The sequence below is a fragment of the Larus michahellis genome, chromosome 3 (assembly GCF_964199755.1).
Source record: "Larus michahellis chromosome 3, bLarMic1.1, whole genome shotgun sequence".
NCBI classification, from domain to species: domain Eukaryota; kingdom Metazoa; phylum Chordata; class Aves; order Charadriiformes; family Laridae; genus Larus; species Larus michahellis.
In genome coordinates this window covers 80,394,598-80,411,812 of record NC_133898.1, presented here as the reverse complement: position 1 = coordinate 80,411,812, position 17,215 = coordinate 80,394,598, and the positions used below count along the sequence as shown (strand labels likewise).

Below are 17,215 nucleotides of genomic sequence, written 5' to 3'. Positions count from 1 at the left end.
ATTCTCTAGAATGCCTGTACTTCAAATTAAAATTTGAAAAAGATATCCCAAACCTTTACAAGGGCCTGACCACTATTGCCATTTGTACACCCTCAAGGTACAAAACCTTTTTGTAAGTATCTAAAACAAAAATGAGGAGCTTATGGAATGCATTTCAAATACTTTTGAACCTTTTTCAGGAAGCTATTTTTATACCAGCATTTATTATGAAAGCTAATTAACAAGGCAAAATCCTAACACCTAGAAAGGTGGTTTGACTTTGTATATGATTTTCAGAAAAGAAATACTGTTGTTTCATACTTGAAATCAGTTTATTTGGAATACTGTCTACTGCTCAGCCTACAAACAGAAGCTCAGCAGCATGCTGCAGCTCTCTGATAGTGAGACTTTGCACTCCTTGCAAAGGTATTAACGTGGTTATGAACAATCTGATTTAAATTTTATCTTGCATGTTATTCATTGTAGCTAGATCATTATTTTTTTTAATGTATACAACCGTTCCCTCAGGTTATCCTGGAACTGGAGCTGTATCTGCAACATGCTAACCTGTCCCAGGAAAAACAGGATTGGGTTGCCGCAATCTACATGCAGCGGCTGTTCTATTCTGGCATATATTTCTGTTCTGAATGCCTCAGAAAAAAGATAATTCCAAGTTGGATTTGTTTTGTGAGTTGTTTATGAGGCTTAAAAATAACAAGTATGCTGAAAGTTAAAGCCTTTCTTACAGAGAGTAGCAGCTCCGTGCTGAGCTTCTTCTCTAATACTTCACTAAGGAAGTGAAGCACTTGGAACAGTTTGCGAGCTGCTCCTGGCACACAGTGGTAATTTATGTAAGAGTGTTTTAATACAAGCTAAGAGCAGACCCAACAACTTTGTGTGTCTTGGCAAGCTTTATACGCGTGACATGACACAGGCAATGTAGAAGACAGAGACCTTTTATGCTAAGTTGTCTGAAAGATCCAGCACAGTTTGAGCTATGTGGGAAGGCAGGTGTTTAAAAAAAAAAAAATAAAATTCCCCACCACCTGCTTTGTCTCTTACCCTGTGGGTACAAGGCATATTACTTACAAAAGGGGACCCTAAATAACTAGAATTTTTTGCATCTGTTTAAAAAATTGATTACTGCAGCTTTGTTGAGTGAGGCCTGCGTCTAACCCCCTGTTTCTGGTTTCATAAGGCCCCATTTAATTAACTGGCGGCTCAGTATTATAATGAAAGTAGTTCTGGCACAGGACTGTAGCCGCTTGCAGTGCGCAGGCTCAGGTGTTAATTGCCCCAGTCATGCCAGTGTTACCCACCCGGCCGGGGGCGGCAGGCGCTGGAAAACTGTCCAAAATACGGTAAAACCGGCGTGAGGGAGGCGGACCCGCCGCCATCTTGCGCGCGGGCCCGTCTCCGCGGCAACGGCCGCGGGCGGGGCCTCCGCCGGCGCGGAGCACGCCGGGAGCTGTAGTCCCGCTCCCTCCCCGCGCCGCCATGCGAGGGGGCGGGGCCGGCGGTCCCTGCGGGCCGCAGCGGCCGTTGGTGCCGGCGCCGCCGGGTCGCGAGGAGCCATGGCGGGCGCCGAGCGGAAGAAGCACGTCCGGTTCGCCCCACCGGGGGAGGCGGCGGCAGCGGGGCCGCGGCTCCCCGCCGCGCCGAGGGCGGAGGTGGCGGTGGTCGGCGGCGGTGGCGGCTGGCGATGCGGCCGGGGAGGGGAAGGAGCCGCGCTGAGGTGGAGCATCTCCGTGGCGCTGTGCGCGGCCTTCCTGGGGCTGGTGAGTGCGGGGAGCGGGCGGGGGGCTCGCTCCACCTGAGGCCCTTTCCCCTCACGGCCCGTCCTCCCTTGGCGATGCCTTGCAGGGGATGAGCATCGCGGTGCTGGGGCCCACCTTCCCCAACCTGGCCGCCAACGTCCACAAGAACGTCAGCGACATCTACTACATCTTCGTGGGCCGCTCCTTGGGCTACCTGGGCGGGTCGGTGCTCGGCGGGGTGCTCTTCGACTGGATGAACGCCCACCTCCTCCTCGGTGAGTGCCGGGCCGGGCCCACCCCGCCGCAGCTCCGGGCAGAGCCACCGCCGCCGGTCCTGAGGGAAATGGCTCCCTCGGAAACCGCCCGGGTCGGGTTTCCCTTGTCCCCGGCTGGCGCAGCCTGCCCGGGAGAGGGGGACATCGGGGGCCTGTGGCGCTGCTCCCCGTAAACCACAGCACTTGCGCTGCCGCTCGCTGTTGCGGTACTCCGCTCTCTTCGTTTTCTGACACCGTGTGTGACCAGGCGTTACAGCGTTATTTCCAAGTGGTTGGGCTCGCTGGGAATATTAATAGTGGTGTCTGGTTTTGAACTGAGAAAACCTGTTTGAATTGACCAAAAGGTGCCTTTGGTTTGGACAAAAAAACTACAACTGGATATTTTTTTTTTTTCCTTTGTATCAAGTAATATGCTTAGTATAGATTGTGGAATCATGGATTGGTTTGGGTTGGAAGGGACCTTAAAGATCATCTAGTTCCAACCCCCCTGCCATGGGCAGGGACACCTCCCACTAGACCAGGCTGCTCAAAGCCCCATCCAGCCTGGCCTTGAACACTTCCAGGGACGTGGCATCGACAGCCTCCCTGGGCAACCTGTTCCAGTGCCTCACCACCCTCACAGGAAAGAATTTCTTCCTAATAGCTAAATCTCCCCTCTTTCATTTTAAAACCGGTACCCCTTGTTCTATTGCTACACTCCCTGGTAGAGAGTCCCTCCCCATCTCTCCTGTAGGCTCCCTTTAGGTACTGGAAGGCTGCTATAAGGTCTCCCTGGAGCCTTCTCTTCTCCAGGCTGAACAACCCCATCTCTCTCAGCCTGTCCTCATAGTAGAGGTGCTCCAGCCCTCTGATCATCTTCATGGCCCTCCTCTGGACTCACTCCAACAGGTCCATGTCATCTTCTTGGAAGATACAGGCTTCTGTAATGTCTCCATATGAAACGCATAAACAAAACAGGGGAAACTTTGATTTGCACACAGCGGAAACCCCCAGCAGTCATGCTGAGGTACACTTCTATGGGCAGAGCTTCATAAAACCCTCCCCTTTCTTAAAGCTAAGCAGACATGATCATCTTCGTGTACTGGACAAAAGTACTGAGAATTTGACTGGAGGGCCTTAATCAAATTAGAACTTATTTAAAGTGGAAAAACATTAAATACCATCTGATGGTGGAAACTTGCTGGTCAGTTGCAGCCTAGCTATGAAAATATTTAAACGCTATAGGAACCACAGTTTATGATCTTAACAGTTTTCTGGACACACAGAAACTCTCTTGTAGGAGCACAGGACTGGCTTCCCACCAGGAGAGTGGGGCTGCTTGGCCATCAGGTCGCCAAGAGCCATGCTCTGTCCAGAAATGAGGTGCTCCTTTCAGAGTCACGTTAGTGTCTCATTCAGGTAGATATTCTTGGAGCACACCTAAAATCATGGAACCCCTGTCTTTTTTTCTTTCAAGTGCTGTAATGGCAGTATGTGCCTTCATGCTGTAAGTTAGAGACTAAAGGAGATACCGGGACTCGCTCTTTTCCTTCTCCTTCCCATGCTTTTACTTGGGGAGATTCAGAGCTGTGCGTTCCCTGAGGACCGTGCTGTAATCACAGGGTCAGTTCAGAGCATATGAGAAGATCCATTTTCCAGTGCTAATGTTGGAACTAAGTCTCTCCTTATCCCTGTATGCCCATCTCGTGCTATCAGGAGTAGTCATGTCTGTCTGTCTGTCTCTTCTCTTCCCCCCCCGCCCCCCCTTCTTGTCTTCATCTTCATGGTTCAGTTGTTTTTATTTGCTCTCATTCCAAGATGGCTTTATTTGGTCTCCTCCCCGTTCTTTATTCCTCTCCTCCAGAACACCTGCAAAGTGGGTTTCCTTTAGCTTCCTTGTATGTCTGACAAGGTCGGAGTTGTCGGTGTCTGACACTTGAGAGTTTACCTTCCACAATGGAATTAATGCAGCTGTGGAAGCAAGCGTTAACTTGAAATAGTTTAGTATTTGCTTCTTTTCCTGATGTATCAGACAAGATAGCTGGCTGTTAACAATGTTTGGAAAATGGTTCATCTCCTAATCCTTTCCGATTTGGTCGTGCTTATGGCAAAAGCACAATTTGAACTACTGAATCTTCTCTCATTTCTATCATCTGAAGGCTGCCCGTAAGAGATTTTGGCTTGTGTACTTTTACCTCCCATCTTTCAACTGCTGAAACCCTGCTACTGTATGGAGAAAAAATTGAAGAGAGAATCTGTCTTTGTGAGGGGAGCTTTTAAGTACCAATCTTTAGGTGAAGAGCTGAAGTGGGCAACTGAGGACTTGCTGAGAAGTTACTTTTCAGCTTTGCATGGGGCATCTGAGAAGCTGGACTTAATACACCCATCTTTAGCTTTTTCTCTATGTGGCTCAGCATGGTAGCCTTCAAAAATGTTTTGAGGCATGTATTCCAAGTATCTTGCTAGGGCTCTAGGGTTCTGGGTGGTTATTTTTTCTGTTGTTGTTGTTGGTTTTGTTTGGAATTAACCAAAGTTCTTAATTCCATCATTCCCCATTGATCTTTAAGTATCTGCCCCACCTATGATCAAGCATTGATTTGAAAAATAATAGAGACGTCTGATCTGGTACAAGCTTTCTAAAAACCTAAATACTGTATATTCAAGATACTAATTGCAGGTTATTTTATTATGAAGGTGATTATAAGCATAGAATTTAAATGCTGAACTTCCTCCCAAATTGTATTAAAAATAATTTCTATCTGTTAAAAAAGATTTTTTTTTAAATGGCACGTTGTAGTTAATAATAGCAAAAGTAATGCAGTTAATTAATTGCTGCTAAATTTATGACGACAAGTTTTGTAGTTCTGTCTCTTAAAACTCCAGAAATCCCTTGGAATACATCCCTCGTGCAAACAGCATATAAATGAAAGTCATCGTTTTTACATGGAGGTTGCTTGTTGGCCAAGGTGCAGTCGCTTTATAGGATTTTAAGAGTTTAGTGATTTGGGTTCTCCTAAACTGGAGCCAAATTTAATGCTCTGTAGTTCTCAGAGGGAAAACTTCATACTGTTCAAAACCACGTTTTACTTCTTTCGTGGCTGTCCTGGTTTGAGTGACCCAGGACTAATTTCTCTTCTAATGCCTGGGAAAACTGCACTTTTAGAAGACTCTGGTGTCTGAATTTGTGAAAATATTTACTTCATAGCCAGCTATGGTATGCGGGTTTCAAGGTCTCCATGTTTTTGAGCTCGCCAGGTACAGGAACAAGGAGGAGCGAGACCCGGGCACTTGACCCAAGCTGGCCAACAGGATTATTTCATATCATGAATGTCACATTCAGTATAAATGAGAAAGTTTGCTGAGGAGTTTCTCCTCTTCTATGATGGCTGTGATCCTGAGAACTTCTTGCCCCAGCACCAGACCCCTGAGCCCTTCCCTTCCTCCCAAAGCCACAGCACTCGCAGTGTCCGACATTTGCTGTCCACTGCTGGGAGTGTACAGCTTCTGCTGATAGAATTGGCCGAGTATAATCCTTTATATTGATATTGGGACCAATATTGGTTCTTTAGTGTTATTAATGTTAATTATCTAGTCTTATTCTATTCAATCTGTTTCTATTTCAACCCTCCGGTTCCCTTGTTTTTTCCTGATTCCCCTTCCCGGGTGGGGAGGGGTCATCGTGTGACAGAATAATTGTCTAAGACAATGGATTTCTCTGGGTTTCTCAAACCATAACAGTGGCAAAGTAACGCTTCTAGGCCAGAAGTTTGCAGGAGATACTGACGTAACCCTTCTAAATCACAAGTTTGTAGAAGACGACTTCTTTGTGTTCTAGCAGCAGACGCTACTCCCTTTGCAAACAAAGCTTTAGCAAAACAGGTTTTTCATGTAGTGTTTATATTCTGATGAAGTTCCTTTTTTTCCAAGTAAAAAATTATTCTGTTGAACTTTCTAGCTGTTTCTGCTAATCGTGACTTGAGGTAATTAGGTTACATCACCTATTAGGATTGTCAGTAACTGTAATAATGATTAATGTATTTGTATTTCTTGGTCTTCTGTGTGTTTTGTAGTTTAAATGGAAACTGGAGTATCTGGGTTTTTTGTTTGTTTTGTTTTTTAACTTTTCCAGGATTATCCATGTTTGGAACAACAGTTGGTCTTTATGGGATACCCTGGTGTGAGAAATCCCTGCTGTTGACTGTCTTAATGTCAGTTATTGGAGCTTCCATGGGAATTCTAGACACAGGTAAGGCACCACGTGGTCCGATAGTTCCTTCACCGAACTAATTGGAAACTTGAAGCTCACCAAAACCGCTGCTGATATTTCATATGACGCATCTTGAATTCAAAGAGGGGAGCTATTTTACCTGGCCAGGATTCTTGGATTATTCTGTATCTTCCAGTGTTTCTGTCTCTGTAACGGGCCTTTCTTAAGGAGCTTGGGGAGCTGTGTGTCTCGTGCTTCCTGGAGAAGATCAACACGCATTTCAGTGGGCAATTACAGGCGTAAAGGAAGTGTCACGTGTTCTTTAGACAGTGTTTTCTTTAAATTGCTCATCTACAGGAAGCTAGTGGGGTTACTGTTCATTAGTGCCAGCTGGAACTGAGTTAGTCCTGAGCGAGCCCTGGTGTTTGAGAGAGAGATCCTCGGAGTTGCCGTGTTGGAGAGCTGGACACCTAAACCTGGCCAGGTCTCACGAATGAGTGATTTTGGATCCTACACAACTTTGAGGTAGCAGCAATTTAAGATTTATTAACACTATTACGGTAAATCACAGGGTTAGTTTGTATGATATTTGACAACATTAACAGAGTGATTTAACAAAATCTGGTATAATCAGCGCAGTGACTTAATTAGAGATTCAAGAATGGCAAGGTTCACTTGAGACTTAGGACAGCGTTTCCTAAATCAAATCACACACACAGACAGATACAGAGGTTAACCTATGGTTAGAAAATAAAAGATTTTTCTCTTTTTGCAAATAATAGTAAATTATTGGTTCCAAATGGTCTTTGAACCTCAAGAAATCTAATTGTAGTGAATTACTCGCTCTTTTCCTTTGTCGGTGTTTAGCAGCAGATGATCTTTGAGCCCTTCTCCTTCATTGGCATCTATCAGCAGATGATCTTTGAACCTCGCAATATCTACCCTGAGAGGGGTCCCAGCTCAGGGGGAGATCCTGGGTCACAGCTTCTGTGATCCCAGAGAGCTTGAAGGGTCTCACTTAGGATCGCCGTTTGTAGGATTGTGAGATGATTGACTTTGGCTAGTGTTTTTCCATTTTTGGTCACAATTCTTGTCAGGTGATTCTGGTACCTTCCAGATCAGGGTATGATCCAGGCAGCAGGAGTTTCAGGTACAGTTAGGGAGTGCCAGATCATCCCAACTCACTGTACTTGTAACCAAGACACGAAGAACACAATGTTGGCTTGCCTTGACATCACAACGTGGCCCAGGGGGGCTGCATCACCACACCAGGTTTGGGGAGTCACAGCAGACATTTACTGCCGCAGCTCACTTAGAGAGCCATGTCATCCATCTCCCTGAATTAAGGAATATTTGCTGCCCTTGGGCAGCCTCGCTTAGGTGTTTGGGAATACAAATTTATTCTGTGCCCCAAATTGTAAGTCTGTGGCGTGTGCATACTGCAGATGGCCTGGAAAAAACCCACCTTTGCTGGAAACCTGTTGAAAACCAATTTCTTAGTAGAGGCACCCTATTGGATGAAGATGTACTGGTGAAGTTTGTAGAGCAAATGTTGACAGGTGTGGTTGGAAAGGTCAGTTATACCGAAGGTGTAAAAAAAGAAATTCCCACAGAAATGAGTTCATTTGGCATGGCTTAGAAAGGAGGAGTTGGTGATGGCTGGCTGTAGCGGGCAGTTTGGATTAGGAGGCAAGGCCGCGGCAAGAGACCTAAGCACGCTTAGAGCTGACTGGGTAACGCTGCATCCTGGCAGATGGGGACCAGGAAACAACCAAGAATACGTCAGCGGTGGAGTGTTCTACTGGAGTGTAGGAGATGAAGCTGCAACAGGCAGCCACTCGCCTGGCACCTCTCCAGTGACGTGCCAGCAGCGTGCCGACTTCCTTGGCGTACTGAGGGAGCCTGTGGTTCCTTATTAGGCAGCAAGGTACCACTGGATCCAGTTGACCAGCTTCTGGGCAGGCTTGTTTCTGAGTAAGGGCTGGCTAATGAATTAGCCTAGTTACCCAAACAGCGCTGGAAGCATCCCCAGCCAGGGCTGGTTTCAGTGGCTTGGCTCGTGGACAACACAGAGGAGTGGTGGCTGCACACGGGAAACATCAGCCCTAATCCTGCGCAGCTGGAGGGAGCTCTGTTAACGCTGGAGCGAGCGTGATACAGGATCCAGTAGTGAAAACGGTGGTTTTGCACGGCACAGGTTACGCTAAATAACCTGAGTGCAGAGGTGTATTTGTTGCCTCTGGTAGGATCATTATGCATAGCACTTGGCTTAAAAATTCTTCATATGGGAAAATCCTCTTGGCTTATTGTGAGAGTGGCTTCGGTGGGTAGGTGTGCTGCTGCTAGGACAGCAGACCTTTGAGGCGGGGAGACTTCCCAGCAGGAGAAACTAAGAGCGAGGCAGCAGATGACAGAGTGTAACTGAATTAATTTGGAAGTGTTAGTGCTGCGTGACAAGGGTTGCTCTACTATAGCACAAGAATTTACTGTTCTTATTTTCCTGCATTCTTCTCGGGCACTACTTAAAAATGGCTCTCTGAGATCTTATTTTCTAGCATTATTTCTGATCTGAAGGTGTTGTCGTTTATTGTAAACTTTTTTTATTGTAAACCTTTTTATTGTATTATTGTAAACCTTTCCGTTTCTGGAAAGTCATTTGAATGCAGCTGGTTAGTCCCAGCCCATGAGAAGCAAGCGATTCTTGATGTTTCCTGGGATGTTGGTTTAATGAGGCCTCTGATTTTTAGCGTTGTGCATTGTAGCTTTTAAAACTCACAGAAACGAGAAGCAATTAAATTTGCTCTTTTGAAAAAAGGCTGAAAAATGCTGCAAATTGCCAAGTAGGGTAATTAAGCACAGGCATTGTGGCTGGATTAAGCCAGTGTGTGGCTCTTCATTTTGACTGCTGTGAATACCCTCGTAACGCTCAACTAATCACGTGGGTTTAAGGTGCTTACAGACAGAATTTCAGTTAAGGACAATTTTGCACATTTTATTTGCTAAACCTGATATTACTGCAAATTGAATTAATAATACAGGTTGCGGTTTGGTTTGTTTTGTCCTTTTTTTTTTTTTCTTTACCCAATCATAGAATCATAGAATCTTCGTGGTTGGAAAGGACCTTTGAGATCATCGAGTCCAACCAAACAACCTACAATCTCTGCCACTAGAGCATGCCCTGAAGTGCCACATCTAGATGTTTCTTAAACACCTCTAGGGATGGTGACTCAACCACCTCCCTGGGCAGGCTGTTCCAGTGCCTGACCGCTTTCAGTAAAGTAATTCCTCCTAATATCTGATCTAAACCTCCCCTGCCGCAGCTTCAGACCAATATCTGGTTTCAGACTGAAATGACTGAATCCTCCTCTCTCCGACCCGCAGGTGGTAACGTGCTGGCACTGAACACCTGGGGAGCAGAGGCTGGGCCACACATGCAGGCCTTACACTTCAGTTTTGCCGTGGGTGCGTTCGTGGCTCCGATCCTGGCTAAAATGGCCTTGGGAGGCTCCGAATCTCAAGACCTTCCAGCAGCCGAACACACAAACCAGTCTGTGTGGAGGTCTGTGCCGACAGCATCAGCTGCGTCAGCGCTGAAACACCATCTTGGTGCAGATTTTTTGTGGTCCTATGTTGTCATAGGGACCTATCTTCTGTTCGTGTCTTTCTTCTTTTTTATTTTGTATTCAAAGGGCAGCTCAGCTCGAGACAAATCCAAGGCTTCTTCGCAGAAAGGCATGTTTGCCAAATACCACTATGCCCTTATCATTCTCCTCTTCATCTTCTTCCTCTTCTACGTGGGGGCAGAGGTGACGTACGGCTCTTACATATTTACTTATGCAAAGGTCTTTGCTGAGATGAAAGAAAATGAAGCAGCCGCTTTGAATTCTGTCTTCTGGGGGGCGTTTGCCGCTTGCAGAGGAGTGGCGATATTCTGCGCTGCTTGCTTGTACCCTGGCACCATGATCCTGCTGAGCATCGTTGGCTCTGCCGTCTCCTCTTCGTGCTTGGCCTTCTTCGCGAGGTACCCAGCCTCCCTGTGGGTTGGAACCGCCGTGTACGGAGCCTCCATGGCCACCATCTTTCCCAGCGGCATTTCCTGGATAGAGCAGTACACGGTCGTGCAAGGGAAATCGGCTTCTCTCTTTGTGATCGGCGCCGCGCTGGGGGAGATGTGCATTCCTGCCGCCGTGGGGTATCTTCAAGGGAGGTTTCACCATGTCCCCGTGGTTATGTACACCGCCTTGGCGACTTCCGCGATGACATTTGTACTCTTCCCTCTGATGTACAAATTGGCCAACTCTCCCGGTGAGAGCGACTTGAAAGAAATGAGTGAGAGCGAGGACAGGAAAGCTTTGTTGTCAAATTCGGGGCTTAATGAGGATGAAGAGGATGAGGAGGATGCAGGAGAGTGGAACGAAGCAGACTTTGAGGTAATAGAAATGAATGACACGCTGAGAAACTCTGTGATAGAGACCTCCCGTAAGATCCCAGGGGACTCTGCAGCCACAGTCTCTCTCCAGCAACATCTGGACGATGTATTGCGTGACTCTCCAGCGGTTGCCGGTGGCTCCCCTGGGAGAAAAAACGTGAATGTTGACCGGGAGAAGAATGATTAAAGTAAAAACTGACTTTTTTTTTTTTTTTTAAAAAAAAGGGAAATGCAATTGAATTGCAGCTGGTTCTTGTAAAGCGGTTCAAGAATCCTTTTATAACGGTGCCGAGCTCAGTGCGTTTGTTTCTGTTTGTCTGGCCCTTTCTTCTCTTTCATTTTCAGTCTGCCGCGATGTGTCTCGGAGCGGGAGAGTCCACCGTGACGTGAACGGGGTAATGTGGTGAGATGTATAGACTATAACGAAAATGTTAAAAGAGATGTTTTCTAATTGTGAGGCATGCATTTAAGTAATATATGCTGTAATAAGAACTAATTACAAAAGAAGGGGACTGCTCAGACCACTCAGTTTTTTGGGGGTGGGCGGAAGGTGCAGTTCCAAGGTGCTCGGTCACAAAATATCTGCACGAGAGAGGAGAGACATCTCTTATCTGTGATGCTGAGCTTCCTTATCTATCTCGTGAAGGAAGAGTGTTGCTACTGTGTTGAACGTTTGTGTGACGTAAACTGGGGAATCAAGTCAAATGTGAGGTGCTGTCCCGTGGCTCTAACTCAGTTAGCCTATTGGCAAACCATAGAATTTCCTGGTTCTGTCACTAAGATGAGAAAAAAGTTAAAAATTAATTTTTAGGAGTGGACCCATGCCTTTGGGTCATTTAAAAGTGGAGTATGGGAAGGGGGACAAAATGGGTCGTCTTAATCTGCTGTAATGCTTAATTCTGATTTGCGAGTTGAACAGCGGTGACAAATCTGAATAGGCTAAAGTGCTTGTGATTGTACTTGGGATTTTAATTACTGCACTACCACTGAAATCAAGACATGTATGAAGAAGATAGATAAAGGTATATATATCAAGAGATTACTTAATATATGGTATTGACATAGGGCTGTGGTATTTTTAAGCCAGTTGTTTAAATTAATTAAGGTTGTAACAACTTTTCTGGCTTCCTGTGATGAGGCTTTCACACAGTGAAAGTGTTAAGATGAAAATTAGAAAACGAGAGGGAATTACTGATGAGAGAGTCCTTTCCAGGTTATCCTGCACCATCACTTGCCCCTGGCCTGCTGGATTGGTGCCGTTTGGGTTTGGTGTCTTGGGGCGAGGACTTCCAGGCAGGCTCTTCCTGGCGGAGCGGCCGTGGTTTGTATTTGCAGGGCCGCTGCTGCTGCGCAGCAAGAGCTGGGAAGGAGGAGTCCTGCCAGCGAGCCCTCCCCAGGGCCAGCAAAAAAAAGCAGCGGCTCATGGCAAAAATCTGACTCTGAAACAGCGGTTGTGCAATTATTTGTCTACTTGACACTCCAAATTTGTAGCTTAGGTATTTTTTTTTAAGGCTGTGCGATAAGAATGTGCTCATATTTGGGTATTTTTTTTACTTTGCACTGTTAGGAGTATTTTTCTCACTAAGAAGTTTAATTTACTGACAAAAGCGCTCTAGATGTAGCATAGCACAGGCCCTTCCACGGTCAGTGTATTTTCAGGTCTGTTTTTGTTCCCTCTTGTCCTCTGAGTGTGCAGCGTCGCGGCCTTTTCCTTTCTTCTGCAACATTAGTAAGAAGCTGGAATCAACTTCTAGTGAAAATGCTTAATTTTTTTTGCATCTTGCCATGTTGAAGGGCCTCCCTCTCGCTCTGCTGTTGGCATTTAAATGCCATTGTGGGTTTTTTTTTGCCCAATTCTTTCTCTTTTTTTTTTCTGCATGTACACATCATGGCATCTTTGCCAATGCAATGCATGAACCTGCACTTTAAAATGCGGGCTTGATTCACTTGCTCCACGAGGGTTCTCGTCTTTGCTTTAAGTACTGGTAAATGCTTTTAAATATCAGGCCAAGTCCTGGTCTCTGGCACACATGACAGCATTTGGGCAACAACAGGAGTCGGGCTGTACGGGCCCGTGTGTTTAGTTCCACAGGATAAGGAGTGAAGCGGTGCGGCAGAGGTGGTGACTTGTGAGCGCAGAGTAACCCTGCATTTCTCCAGCTTTCCTTTGCCCCTTTTTCCTCCTGCGGGCCACAGTAAGGGCTTTGCGTGTGTGGAGAGCAGGGGGTGTCAGCCCACGGTAAGGACGAAATGGGGGGTGATAACGGCTGCTGCCCCGTTTTTGTGGGATTCCCCCCTTCCCCCAGGGAGGTCTCAGGTTTCCTTTGGCAGAAGCTGGGTTTGGCGCAGGACAAACAGGAGCAGAGAGGGAACCGGGTCTGTGGCAACTCCCCGCTGTCACTGCAAGGCAGAGGCTTGACCTGAATTGGCAGCCACGTAAGAAAAGTTTGCCCCTACCTGAGATCATGTTGCCAGAAGAAAATGGCAACCAGGAAGCTTTTAAGTAACGCCCCCAATTCATACGCTAATTTTTGGAATGAAATTCCAAATTGGAATGTCCTGCACATAAGATTGTTCTCAGGGATAATTTACACACCTTGCATAATCAAGTACTTAGACAAACCCAGAAAATGAAATAACAGCCACATTGGGAAATACACTGTAACCGCGTTAAACCTTATCTACTTATTGCTTATATATGTGCAATTCTCTGTGTTTCTGACTAACATGTTCCCAACGAATGTAAAAATACTGTGCAAAACAAAGACTATTGTTATTTTAACTGGCTGCATTAATTGCTGCACAAGTCCCGTGAATTCATCCCCATTTCCCCCCTTGAAAGCAGGAGGCCTGCGCAGCAGGAATGGAGCCACAGCCTGGAACCCCAAGGTAAGAAAGAGCAGCTTTTTGCCAGAAGTAAAGGCTCCAAAAAGCGATGGCAGGAAGACAGAGTGGAACTCGCACAATTAGCTCAAATAGTACCGTGTAGAATCCCAGCGGATTGATCTGCGGAGGCCTTTGGCTGGACGACATCTAACTATTGAGTCATCTCAGTGAGCTCTTGGAGCCTTCGCTGTCTCAATTCTGGCCTCAAACTTGAAATGCCATACACTTACACAACTTGTTCTCCTAAAAGCATGCTTTTAGTAGCAGGGGCTGCCCTTTAATGAAAATGAAATGTTTAAAGCAATTAATTTAAGATTAAAACAGATCGAGGACATATTGCCAGCGACGTGTCCAGCTCACAGCAGTTCTGCGCATCCTTGGCGTTGAAGGCTGTAGCTTTCCTAGTTCTTGGATTTTGGTGTTCCTCAAGGCTTGTTTTTAGACAATGAATGCTAGTTGTCAACGTGTAAATTTCTTTCCGAAGTAAATCGCTTCCTGACCTATACAGTTAAAGTGAGGATCTATTTACAGTGCCTTTTAAGTTGCAGATCCTCCAGAAAGCTTAAACACTTAAACTTCCATGTTGTGGGTTGAAATGACTTGAAGTAACCTGTATTACTTTACCATTGCCTTGCTTACGCTAGAAAAGTCATCTCTCTCTTGAGGACAAGAGCTGCGGTCCATGGATTAGATACCTGAAGTTACTGAGAATCCTATTTCTGTCCCTAAAAAGAGGAATGGGTTGAAGATGAGCACTTGCCCATTTACTGCGGCGTTAAATGTAACCTCTTGCAGTTGATCATCATTATTTAATATTTTTATTTATCCCCGAAGCAGTGCCAAATGCTGGCTTGTAGCGCAAGGACTCCCACCTTCCTCCTGGCATTTGCACCCTGATGGCGAACACGAGCAATGCTTTAGAATGCAAGAGTAGGCAGAGTTTTGTGCCTTGATGGGTTGTTTATTTTTTAGTTACTTTGCATAAAAGCGCATCGCAATCTGTGGATGTTCTGTTATATATTTAATAGTTTTTATTCTGCTTGGTGTGGGTTTACATTGTACTGTATAATGTGAAATTTAATAGACTGACTTGTATCTTGAATGTAATAAATTCTTAACTGGAGAAGGCACTCAGGTTCCTTGATGTAAAATAAAATTTTGTTCTATTTTTCAAAGCTACTCTGGACTTCTAAATTTAAAACTTACTCTCGTTTTGGCTAATGGAAAACTGTAACCGTTTCTCTTCTGGTTTGGGGAAGGCCTCCAAGAATTGATACCAGGGTTTTAGATCCCAGAGCTTAAGCTGGAAACTCCTTTGAGCAGTCGTGTTTACGTACTAGTTGTGTGCCAAACGAGGGAAGCAAAGGTGGCTGCAGGTGAGGGTAAATATAAAAAAAACATAAAATTTTTACCATATCATTTTATTCAACTTTAATATGGTTTCCATTATTAACTTCTAAAACAAAATGATTTCCAGTTTAGAAAACAATGCACTGACCACATAATTCCTTTTCCATTTTATACAGTTATACAAATATTCTAAATACACATTTTGTCAAGATGGTGGCAAATAAGATTTAACTGTACAGTACATAAGGAAAGAAAATATTTTAAGCATATTTAGAAGCAATAGAAATGTCTATACAAAACAAGCAAAAATGGAATAAAATTTTATATTTAAAGTATTGCAACAGTCCCACAGGTTTGTAACAAAAATGTCTTTGCACAGTTCCTCACAATGCCCCATTAATAGCTAAAGCAAGACAGCAATTTTTAGAAAATAATGTTTCAAAATGCTACACATGAGACTACTGCTTGCACAGTCTGATCAAAATAACAATCTACTTGGAATCAAGCAAAACTTAGGAGGAGATATACCAACCAACTTTAAAATTATCTGTATAAAAGTCATTGCACATTATTTTACTCAGTTGTTTGAAAAGTAAAAAAGTGTATTTACAAAATATTTCGCAGACAAAATTATAAAGTGAATGGATAATATATAAGTAACACGTCTTGATACTGACAGTTCAAGAACACACACGAATGGTTTTATCGTTTCAAGAGGTTTTCAGTGCTCCTTCCTCCAGGAAGTAAACTTGACTTCTACTTTGCAATGGATTTACAAGATGTTACACGTAGCTATTTCAACATCAGCATTATAAAACAGTATGTTAGAAACATGAAAGAAAGAAGAAATTTGTACATCTTAAAAAGTGAGCTATTCATAGGTCAACAAATGTATTTTGTTTTTCTTTAAATTTAGTTAGGATAAGCGTTCGTTATTCTTCAGATAATAAACCCAACAGTTAAAATGGAAATCCTGGACTAGATGAGAATTGAAAAAGCACCATGCACAATAGTCTTAGTGTGGTAAACACTGAAAAAATAAAATAAAAATAGCACCTGGAATCCTGTAACACTGATCATTTAAAACTGGTCAAGTAGCTGGCGAAGATACGGTGCCTTTGACAGTTCTCTGCTTACTCTGGAGAGCTTGAAAAGGACTGGGCAGTTGAGGGAGACGCACTGGATCTGTCGATCAAAGCAGCCTGTACAGTTCTTGCATATCTAGATTTCATACAAAAAAAAAAAAACAAACCAGATTATTTTAAATTTAACACAAGGAAGGCATAAATCACTAAGTCCCCAGCCCCGAGGCAGCCAGCGCCAAGCTTTTCCCAAATGCTCCGTTCTCTGGTGCTGCCGCTCCGGCCGCTCGCTGCCAGGCTGCCCCTTCTCCTGCGGGCGCCTGGCCGGCAGCGTCGCCACTGCCAACCGGGCAGAGATCAACAGCTTCACGTACAGCTCGGGGCTCGATCCTGATAGTTAAATTCTACTGGCATGTGGTGCCACTTGGAAAAAATTAGGTGAGTAAGTTGAGTGGATTGAAGTGGGGCAGTGTGTCATATTCATGATAAACTTACCCTAAGTTTCCTAGTGAAAAAAAGACAAAACTGTTATCTGCACTTATTCTCTATGCAGGAAAGGGACTTAATTAACCACTCCTGTTTCAAGATAAGCTTCGATTAAGAGTTTTACTTTCCAAGTCAGAGTTGATCAATCCCAAGACAGAAACACGCAGGCAGGCAGGGTCCACTGCTCTCCTCCTTCAGGGAACTACTCCTTAATGCAGTTACTGCTGCTTGGAAGTACTTGGAGCATGAGACACCTGATGGAATGAAATAGCAGCAGGCACAGTTTTTCCCAAAGGAAAACTAAAGGCCCCTGCTTTGCTCTTTTATTTTTAATCCAATGGCTTTTCCAAAAACTCAGAAATTTGCTTCCAACCACACTTGTGTTTTGTACCATCAAAACGCAACACAACGTTATCCTACCGTTTGCATAGTCTGAACAACAAATCAAAATGATATCCGTTGCTTTTTAAATTAGTTCTTTTCCTTCTTTCTGTGTTAAAATTATCTGGGCAGCAGTGACCCTCGCAGCCAGACCTGTATCGGCACCGAATCCCTGCAGACCCAAAACTCAAACTGACGAGTTTTGAGACGGAGAGGGGCAGCCCCTCTCCGCCAAGTCCCCCACGCGGCACCTCAGAGGGTACCAGTTCTCTGACCTGCAACCGTGACCAAAAGGAACAGGATTTAAACGGTTTGTTCCGGGTTTGTAACCTCTAAAAGAACCTGAGAAATAAGTCTACTCTCGTTCTTTTGAAGGAGGCTGTGGCTGGGTTGAACGCAAGGGA

General features: G+C 44.9%; 2 protein-coding genes across 5 annotated transcripts in view; one reads left to right on the top strand and one right to left on the bottom strand.

Annotated features, from left to right (window-relative positions):
* Nucleotides 1-1,499: 1,499 nt before the first annotated feature.
* Nucleotides 1,500-14,642, top strand: MFSD4B (major facilitator superfamily domain containing 4B). The gene is made up of 4 exons (XM_074580937.1): nucleotides 1,500-1,757; nucleotides 1,843-2,011; nucleotides 6,120-6,236; nucleotides 9,579-14,642. The coding sequence occupies exons 1-4, from the start codon at nucleotides 1,554-1,556 to the stop codon at nucleotides 10,811-10,813; spliced, it is 1,725 nt and encodes a 574-aa protein (XP_074437038.1). The 5' UTR covers nucleotides 1,500-1,553; the 3' UTR covers nucleotides 10,814-14,642.
* A 286-nt stretch (nucleotides 14,643-14,928) lies between these two features.
* The window catches only part of REV3L (REV3 like, DNA directed polymerase zeta catalytic subunit), a 123,479-nt gene continuing 121,192 nt past the window's right edge, over nucleotides 14,929-17,215 (bottom strand). For all 4 annotated transcript variants that reach the window (XM_074580932.1, XM_074580931.1, XM_074580934.1 and 1 more), the window contains one exon: nucleotides 14,929-16,083. In XM_074580932.1, coding sequence (XP_074437033.1) covers nucleotides 15,943-16,083 — 141 coding nt within the window. In that variant the 3' untranslated portion in view covers nucleotides 14,929-15,942. The remainder of the gene's footprint in view (nucleotides 16,084-17,215) is intronic.

Bases quoted from the DNA above. Each gene is read 5' to 3' on its own strand.
- MFSD4B (XM_074580937.1), top strand. From the start codon at position 1,554: ATGGCGGGCGCCGAGCGGAAGAAGCACGTCCGGTTCGCCCCACCGGGG. The intron at 1,758-1,842 runs GTGAGTGCGGGG...GATGCCTTGCAG, and splicing joins GCGCGGCCTTCCTGGGGCTG to GGGATGAGCATCGCGGTGCT. The intron at 6,237-9,578 runs GTAAGGCACCAC...TCCGACCCGCAG, and splicing joins CATGGGAATTCTAGACACAG to GTGGTAACGTGCTGGCACTG.